The sequence below is a fragment of the Helianthus annuus genome, chromosome 7, assembly GCF_002127325.2.
Source record: "Helianthus annuus cultivar XRQ/B chromosome 7, HanXRQr2.0-SUNRISE, whole genome shotgun sequence".
Classification (NCBI taxonomy): Eukaryota; Viridiplantae; Streptophyta; class Magnoliopsida; order Asterales; family Asteraceae; genus Helianthus; species Helianthus annuus.
Genome location: NC_035439.2, coordinates 141936018 through 141945476, shown reverse-complemented (window position 1 = coordinate 141945476; position 9459 = coordinate 141936018). Strand labels below are relative to the sequence as shown.

Here is a 9459-nt window from a genome sequence, read left to right as displayed (position 1 = left end):
CGATCGACCTGAAAGGTAAGAACACTTCAGTGTTCTCAAATGCTACAACGAAAACTTCAAAAGTTCAAACCATCATACACAAACACGTCAAAGGAAGAAACAATCCACTCGAACAGTTCAACCGATCGAGCCTACCGGTCGATCGGGCAGGCTGTCCGAACAGATTGTCCAGCTGAACGAACAACCCACCCGATCGAACCTGCCGTTCGATCGACTAGGCTGTTCGACCCACTTACACTTGTCTTCATTCTATGTGTATTCATCATTATGCTATCGAACTGTTCAGGCTAACCCTACTCTCAAGCGCTCCCTTCAATCCGTCAACCAATCGCTGTGAGTGTACTCGATCCCTTTTTGCTTTTAAGCACTTTTGGGTGTTACATACGTTACTTATCAAAATCACTATCGAACACACTACTCAATTATTTGACGCTAACCGATTCGCATGTATTACGTGACTAAATGAATGCTTGTTGATTGTGTTTACACGTGGAATGCTGTCTACCTGCCTTAACGACGTAGTACTATAGTTTGGACTCAGCACCCGTTCACACGGGGGTTGTTAAGGACAATTACTTGCATGGATTACGGTGGTAATCATGTATTGCGAACCGTCTCGGACGGTCAACCCGCAGTCATTGGTATCGATAGGTCCATGTCGATAATTAGCATGCTTCGTTTTCCTCTGTGTACGTGCTAGGTTATGCGTAATCTATTCGAACTCTATATGCTATATCAAACTTGTATGCTCACCTTTACATTTATGTATTGACTGTATTTTAACGTATGTGACAGGTGTATAAGATGTTTGCTTGCTAGGAAAGCGGGACTAGAATAAAGCTCTAGAGGCCCCCAACAAATAGTTGTCTGTCAGGAAAGAGCAACTAGAGCATAGTTGTCTGTAGATCTTGTCAGGCTGGGTCTTTAGGAGCATTTGAACAATATTTACGTTTTGTATTAAATTAAATCTGAGTTGTCGGAACAGAATTACTTGTTTGGATGTTATCTGTAATAATGTATTTGTTTATTCGGGATACGGTATGGGACGTATCTTTAACTGGATTATATAGATAGTTGTTATGGAAACTTCTGGACAATCTGTTTCGCTCAGTGCCACGCCCCGATGATTCCGCCATCGGTTGGGGTGTGACATAACCGACTCGCATGTATTACGTGACTAAATGAATGCTTGTTGATTGTGTTTACACGTGGAATGCTGTCTACCTGCCTTAACGACGTAGTACTATAGTTTGGACTTAGCACCCGTTCACACGGGGGTTGTTAAGGACAATTACTTGCATGGATTACGGTGGTAATCATGTATTGCGAACCGTCTCGGACGGTCAACCCGTAGTCATTGGTACCGATAGGTCCATGTCGATAATTAACATGCTTCGTTTTCCTCTGTGTACGTGCTGGTTATGCGTAAACTATTTCGAACTCTATATGCTATTATCAAACTTGTATGCTCACCTTTACATTATATGTATTGACTTTATTTTAACGTATGTGACAGGTGTTTAAGATGTTTGCTTGCTAGGAAAGTGAGGCTAGAATAAAGCTCTAGAGGCCCCCAACAAATAGTTGTCTGTCAGGAAAAAGCAACTAGAGCATAGTTGTTTGTAGATCTTGTCAGGCTGGGTCTTTAGGAGCATTTGAACAATATTTATTTGTTTTATTTAAATCTGAGTTGTCGGAACATAATATTTGACTAGTTGTTATGTGTAATAATTTGTTTGTTATTTGGGACACGGTATGGGACGTGTTATTTAAACTGAATAGTGATGATAATTGCTATGGAAACTTCTGGACAATTTGTTTCGCTCAGTGCCATGCCCCGATGATTCCGCCATCGGTTGGGGTGTGACAAATATAGCTGTATATGCTAAAAAAATTAATGTCTCAAATATATACCTATTTAGAAATATAAAATAAATTATATCGCGTATACAATCAAGTAAGCAGGTACACCTAATCGGGTAATCGGGTCGCGTAAATGAATATATCACCAAATACTAAACCCGTCCAAACCCATGAAAAAAAAATAAAAACTAGTCCCAAACCCGATTAACAGACCTCAAACCCGTCCCAAATATGTCGAGTTTCGCGTTTACTCATCGGGTCTAGGTTCAATTGCCATCCCTATATGTCCACTATATTTTCCAAACTAAGGGGGTTCCTGGGAACCCACAAAACACCCCTGGGAACATGGTGGTTGTGGAGGTGAAGCACAGGTGAATAGACCTATTCATCATGTGGTGATGGGTTTGTTCGATTTTGATTTTACCTGGTGATGAAGGAAAGATGTCTTCCTCCAATGGTGGCATGGTTGAATAACGTGGTGAATCTGTTTTGGGTGTGGGTGTGGGTGTAATGGAATAAGATTTGATTAGGTTACTGCTTGGGATAAAGTATAGAATGATATTGAGTTTTTGTTTCTCAAAGATGGAAAATTTGAATATTCTACATTAATGGGGGGAGGGTTCATGGAATCATGTGGAAGGTAGCGGCAACTGAAATTGACGAAAATTTACATGCTTAGATACGACGCCATAAGGTCGATTAATAATAACATCCATGGAAACATGGTGGTTGTGGAAGCGAAACACCGAATAGACCGATTCATGGTGTGGTGATGGGTTCGTTCGATTTTGATTTTACTGGGTGTTAAAGGGAAGATGACTACCTCCGATGGAGGCATGGTTGAATAATGTGGTGAATCCTGTTTTGTGTGTGTGTGTGATGTAAGGGGGTAGGGGTGGTCATCACTTGTACAAATTCCATCACTCTCAACATCCAATCAAGTTCCGCCATGTCATCAACCATTATTCCATTACTTACAAATTTTTTTAGTGGAAATGATCATCACTCACCACCACACCCAACAATTTCCCCCAACCAACAATTTCTCTCACAACAATCAAATCATAACGCGTCAAAAATATAACGCGAATTAAGTTCCACGCGTGATGGAGAGGGGGTGGCGGTGGCGTTTTGTACTTTTCCCCACGTGAACAATTTATATCACGGGCAAATTTTGCACCACCCCGGGTGGCTTAATAAGATTTGATTAGGTTTTTGTTTGAGATAAAGAATAGAAAGATACTAGATTCTGGTTTGTCAAAAATGAAATTATGAATATTCTAACTTCATTCATGGAATCATGGGGGAGATGGTGAGTATCATAATTGACGAAACTTTGGATGCTTAGATACGACGCCGTTAAGGCGATTAGTAATAAGGCACATAGGAACATGGTTTTTGTGAAGGTGAAACACCGGTGAATAAACCGGTTCATGGTGTGGTGATGGGTTCATTCGAGTTTGATTTTACCAGGTGTTGAATGAATGCCGTCTTCCTCCAATGAGTTAAAAGCATATCACAACTTTATTTTTTAATTTAATTTTTCATAAATTTGTAATCAATTCTTTACAACCGACCCGGTCCACCGACATCAAGCAATCAAAAAAGCACTTCCCTGTTACAAACACAAACACATCTGACACAACACTCTCGTCCCCAAATCTCACCACCGATCAAATCCAACACCACCAAATCTCCCTACAAACCCCAAAATGGACGTCGACGGCGGCGGCAGCACATCTAGTAGATTCGGCACCGCAATCCACATAACGGCGCTAGACGGAATAGTCAACGTGAACTCCCTATTCACCTTAGCAGTCTTCATCGGACTCGCCTGGTCCCCCACCGACCCAAACAACAGCCTGGTAACCGACCCAACCTGCGTAGCCGGCCCATCAATCGCAGAAAACCTCGTATGCTTCCACGTGTACAGCTTCAGCTCCTTCTTGTTCTCCAGTCTTGTCGCATTGAGCCTGAAACAAGCCATCAGGATCTCCAAAACGACGTCATGTGAGCCTCGACGTGTTTTGATGTTTACTTTTGACATGTGTCATATTAATAAGAATGTGTTAAGGACTGGGTACTTGGTTTCGGCTGTGGGTTCGGTTTGTGGGTGTGGGTTCTTGATGATGGCTCTTGTTAATGTGGCTCAGATTAAGCTTGGGGTGTTAGGGTGTGAGAGTGGGAGTGCTCATGTTTATGGTGCTGTTGTTCCTCTTTTGACTTTTGTTCCTCTTGGGCTTTTGACTTATGTTTTCTTTGTTTTGTTTGCTTTCACTCGTTGACTGTTGATCGATACATGTGGTTTGATATGCTAGTAATTGTGATTGTAAGTTATGTGTGAGTTTGAATCCTTAATATATTATTGTTATTAGTATTTGATTTTATCATTTGTTTTAAGTTTGTTTGTTAGTTATTGTTTTATCTATAGTTTGAATATTAGAATAGTTATTGACGGTTAATGGTTATAATTTTAGAGGTGCATGAATCGGGTTCGAACCCAAAACCGATTTGGCTTGGTCAACGAAAAGTCAAAACTGGTTTGGTTTTTGTCATTTTGTTGACTGGTTTTGACCAGTTTTGGGCAGTGTTTTACCCGTTGGGTTTGGGTTGGTCAACGAAAAGTCAAAACCGGTTAGGTTTTTGTTGGTTTGTTGACTGGTTATGACCAGTTTGGGTTGGTTTTTTACCGGTTGGGTTCGGGTTCAAACCGGTTTCAAAAGAGAGGGTTAGTGGTGCAAGTTCTTGCTGGCGTTTACACCATTTGAGATGGTGTAAGCTACGTGTAACGGTGTAAGCAACTTTGATGCTAGCTAAGCATAAAACCCTGTGAGCCTGCAAGTGATTCTTGCATACCATAACGGAGAACACAACTTAGAGAACATTGAAGGTTTGATGAAGAATATGTGCCTGTTGGGGCTTCTTCTGGTTCTTGTGATAGCTGGAGAAGTGAATGGAGCGCGTGAGTGCGGGAGAGCAAACCCTGATATGGAAGCAATCAAGCTTGCCCATTGTGCATCGGCTGCACGAGATGAGAAGGCCTCGGTTTCTGGCAGCTGCTGTGCTGCGGTGAGGAAGTTGGGCCAGAACCCGAAATGCCTTTGTGCTGTTATGTTGTCTAACACTGCCAAGGCTTCTGGGGTGAGGCCGGAGATTGCAATGACCATTCCGAAACGGTGCAATATAGCTGATCGTCCTGTTGGTTATCAATGTGGAGGTCGGTTTAATTTAGTTTTTTTATACAGGCATATCTGTTTTTTTTTTCTCAATGATGATATAGTTGTGTGTTTTGCTTTGCAGCTTATACATTGCCATGAAAACTTGAGGGCTGCCTACTAGTTTCGAAGGAAATTCTACCAGTGAGTTTGAAGTGTATCTTGTGCAACGCTTGTTTTGGTGGAAAGGAATTTGCTTTAAATGTTTTTGCTTTGGACATTGGAACGCGTTGGAGAGATCATTGAAGATAAAATCATGAGTTTGAGGTTTAGGAAGATGTTAGATAGATACTTAAAATAACCGTATCAAGGTTATGCAGAAAAAAGCAACACAGCGGTTTCATACACGCGGAGGTCTGAAACAACCTGCATTTGAACCCCTAGTCACTGCAACAGGGGCCCGCCGGCCCGGTGTAGTTTGCAGGTATGTCGCTACCACAAGGCCAGCGAAAGACGACCTCCATCCGTAGATACAACATGCATTCTTCTTTAACAGTGGCGGAACCTTGCTAGGGCGAAACCTCAATCAAGCGAGATCTGCGGGTCAAGCGAAACTGCATGGCACCTTTCGCGTGAAACAATTAGAAGACAAGCGAAACCTACAACATGGGCGGTGGAAGGAATTTCTTTGAGTAGGGTGTGAAGGGGATGAAACAGCACACACACAATGGGGTGATTCCGGATTAGTTTTATTAGGTTTTTACATTTCAGCTTAATCTCTCTCGCACTTAAGCTTGCGGGGGAATATTAGATCAGAATGTAATTGAGTAATGGTGTAGAAAATGAACTTGTAATTTGGTGGTATATATAAACCCACCTTATGTATCCCTACAACACAACAATCTAATACAATCTACAATATTTGGTTTGTATGGCTTAGTGCTAGAATTAGTTTTTTTTGAACGGCGAACTAAATCATTGGATGAGCATCCTGGGATGCCCTCAATCGAGCAAATGCATCCCCTCCTCCATAACGGTCAGTAGGGGTGTGCAATAACCGAACCGTTAACCGAAACCGAACCGAAAACCGACAAAACCGAACCGAAATTAACCGAAACCGAATTAACCGAAAGTCGGTTAACGGATAATTTGTTTTACCATCGGTTAACCGAAATTAACCGAACCGAACCGAATCATTTATTTTTTTATATATTTCTAGTTTTTATACCTCTATTTCATGTTTTATGCTTTCATTTCATGTAATAATACCTTTATTTCATCTATTTATGTCTTCATTTCATTTATTTATACCTTCATTTCATTTATTTATACCTCCATTTTATGTATTTAAACATCTATTCATGCATTTATACCTACATTTCATTTATTTATACATCCATTTCATGTATTTATACATCTATTTCATGTATGTATACCTCCATTACATGTATTTCTAAGCAAAAAAGTTAGCCCTTGTTTGAATTGGTTATTAACCGAAAATTAACCGAACCGAACCGAAAACCGACAAATTAACCGAATTAACCGAACCGATTAACCGATGACTTCGGTTACGGTTACGGATAATGCTAATAACCGAACCGAACCGAACCGTGCACACCCCTAACGGTCAGAGTTGGATGCATACCCGAGCCCCTTCGGGCTGTGGAAGTTTGCGTACTTATTGTGCTGTGATTCCTCTTCTGACCTTTTTGGCTTGTGACTTGTATTTTCTTTGTTTCGTTTGCTTTCACTCGTTAATCAAATCATATAATTCGATATCCAAGTGACTGTAATTATGTATGCATTTGAATACTTTTAGATATTATTGTTTTGGTATTACCCAATTACCCAACTGAGATCATGCTTACTTTAATTGTCACCATTTAGTATTTGGCATTCAATTCACTTTTGGTGATAAAAAATATCGTTATTTTGAAAGTGTGCAACTGGGAGTGTTTATGTATACAAATTCTAAGGGGTAATGGGGTTGGTGAGCTAGGGTTTTGAAGAGAGAAAATGTCCACTATCATCCTAAAATAACATCTGTTTAGTACTTTAGTGTGGAAAATATAATGATTGTTCAAGCATCATGATTTGAGTTCACTTTAATTTTAATTGAGTAAACTGCCATTTTGGTCCCTGTGGTTTGGCCAGTTTTGTCACTTTAGTCTAAATCTCAAAGTTTTTGCATCTAGGTCCCTGTGGTTTCAGTTTTATTGCCATTTTGGTCCAAATCTCAAATCAGGTCAGATTTCTAAAAAAAACTTGGTTTTTGTCCTTTTCCTCAGGGGCATTTTGGTCATTAATTAAAAAAACATATACCCTCTCTCATTTCAACGAGTTTAGAGAGAGCAAGAGAAGGTAAAAGCTAGGGTTTTAGGTTTTAGAGAGAGAAAGAGGGGGGAAAGAAGGGTGGTTGTGCTCTGAAGAGAGGAGAGAGCAGAGTTTATAGAGAAAGTGCTAAATGACCATTTTGCCCCTGAGAAAAAGGACAAAATAGCAGGCTTTTCTTGAAAAATCTGAGTTGATTTTGTTTTTGGACCAAAATGGCACAAAAATGAAACCACATGGACCAAAATAAAAGTTTTAGACTAAAGTGGCAAAACTGGCGAAACCACAGGGACCAAAATGGCAGTTTACTCCTTTAAATTTTAATAGTGTTAGTGGTGCAAGTTCTTGATGGTGCTTCCACCAATGAAGATAGTGTAAGCTACGTGTAAGCAACTTTGATGCTAACTACACCAGTATAAAACCCAGTGAACCTGCAAGTGATTCTTGCATTGTACCAACGACAAAACAACTTAAGCGAACATGGAAGGTTCAATGAAGAATATGTGCCTGTTGGGGCTTCTTCTCGCTCTTGTGATTGCGGGATTGGGTGAAGTGAATGGAGCCCGTGAGTGCGGGAGCGCAGACCCTAACATGGAAGCATTCAAGCTTGCTCCTTGTGCATCGGCTGCACAAGATGAGAATGCTTCAGTTTCTGGCAGCTGCTGTGCTGCGGTGAGGAAGTTGGGCCAGAACCCGAAATGCCTTTGTGCTGTTATGCTCTCTAGAACTGCCAAGAGTTCTGGCGTGAAGCCGGAGATCGCAATGACCATTCCGAAACGGTGCAATATAGCTGACCGTCCTGTCGGTTATCAATGTGGAGGTTGGTTTAGTTTCATTTCTTTTACAAGCATATCTGATATATATTTTTTTTGTCTATGCTTAGGCTTGTAAAGGAATTGAACGTTCATGAACTATTCGTGAGCTTGTTTGGCGGGAAGTTCGTTCATTTATAAATAAACGAACATGAACAAAAAACTTTGTTCATTTAATCAAACAAAAGAACATGAACACACGTTTTATTCGTTCATTTATGTTCGTAAACATCCGTTTATGTTCATTTAAATTTTAATAAATACGTAAGTAGTTATACTTGTATTAATATAAACATTAAATGTGCTTTCTAACTAATATAAATATAAAAATGAGATTTTTAGTAATAAAAATGGATTTTCCGGTGGAACTTATCGTAATAATCACTAATTTATATAAAAAGCGACTTTATGTTCGTTTATATTTGTTCATTTATGTTAATTTGTGTTGTTTTATGTTTGTTAAATTATGTTCATTTACGTTCGTGAAGTGTTCGTTTACGAAAATAAACGAACATCAACATGCCCATTTTCCTAATGAATGAATTTGAACAAAAAAAAAAATGTTCGATTACATGTTCATGTTCCTGTTCATGTTCGGTTAAAGTTAAATGAACGAACACGAGTATGCCTTTGTTCGTGTTCATTCGGTTCGTTTACAGGCCAACCTATATCTATGCTAACATATTGTATGTTTTGCTTTGCAGCTTATACATTGCCTTGAAAACTTGATGGCTACTAGTTTCGATGGAAGTTGTACCAGTGAGTTTGAAGTGTATCTTCTGCTCATGTGTTTAGTTAATAAATTACTGGTAGTTCAATTGTGTCTTGAATAACTTCCATGTTGTATCGTGTCTTTTGTTAATGGGCCAAGATATTGTTCTTTGTCTTGTGTTGACTTTTATATGGTCAATACTTGTTATGCAACTTAAAAAAGAAATGCACTTTGATATTTGGATTAGACATGTTTTTCTTACATTAAGATGATGGAATCTGGTTCTTAATAGCAATTATTTGCTGAAGAAAGTTGGCTGATTTTTGTTAAAGAAGATATGCTGGTTCTTCTTACGGAACATATGCGCCAGTGTTGCATATTCCATCCGACATGGTTGGATTTGATAGAGTAAGAAAATAGACCGACCCAGAACTCGCTACTTCCGTCTGATATTTCATCTCATAAAATGTTTCAACCATCGGATTTAGTTTTGAACAAGGTCAAAAGTTTTATATGACATAAGCTTTTTGTTCTAAAACGACTTATTTTAACCCGAGTTCATTTTGATCAGGATACGTTTTGTCCC

The 9459-nt window shown here is 39.5% G+C and overlaps 3 protein-coding genes across 3 annotated transcripts; all 3 read left to right on the top strand.

Moving 5' to 3' along the window:
* Positions 1-3458: 3458 nt before the first annotated feature.
* Positions 3459-4257, top strand: LOC110868898. Its single transcript, XM_022118161.2, has one exon. It carries the CDS (start codon positions 3576-3578, stop codon positions 4146-4148), a length of 573 nt encoding a protein of 190 aa, XP_021973853.1. The 5' UTR covers positions 3459-3575; the 3' UTR covers positions 4149-4257.
* Positions 4258-4406: 149 nt separating this feature from the next.
* On the top strand, positions 4407-5948 carry LOC110868900 (putative lipid-transfer protein DIR1). Its single transcript, XM_022118163.2, has 2 exons — positions 4407-5080; positions 5164-5948. The coding sequence occupies exons 1-2, from the start codon at positions 4759-4761 to the stop codon at positions 5178-5180; spliced, it is 339 nt and encodes a 112-aa protein (XP_021973855.1). The 5' UTR covers positions 4407-4758; the 3' UTR covers positions 5181-5948.
* Positions 5949-7700: 1752 nt separating this feature from the next.
* LOC110868899 (putative lipid-transfer protein DIR1) lies at positions 7701-9119 on the top strand. Its single transcript, XM_022118162.2, has 2 exons — positions 7701-8169; positions 8866-9119. The coding sequence occupies exons 1-2, from the start codon at positions 7830-7832 to the stop codon at positions 8880-8882; spliced, it is 357 nt and encodes a 118-aa protein (XP_021973854.1). The 5' UTR covers positions 7701-7829; the 3' UTR covers positions 8883-9119.
* The last annotated feature ends 340 nt before the right edge of the window (positions 9120-9459 follow it).

Excerpts from the sequence above, each read along its gene's own strand:
- LOC110868898 (XM_022118161.2), top strand. The coding sequence starts at position 3,576 with ATGGACGTCGACGGCGGCGGCAGCACATCTAGTAGATTCGGCACCGCA.
- LOC110868900 (XM_022118163.2), top strand. The coding sequence starts at position 4,759 with ATGAAGAATATGTGCCTGTTGGGGCTTCTTCTGGTTCTTGTGATAGCT.
- LOC110868899 (XM_022118162.2), top strand. The coding sequence starts at position 7,830 with ATGGAAGGTTCAATGAAGAATATGTGCCTGTTGGGGCTTCTTCTCGCT.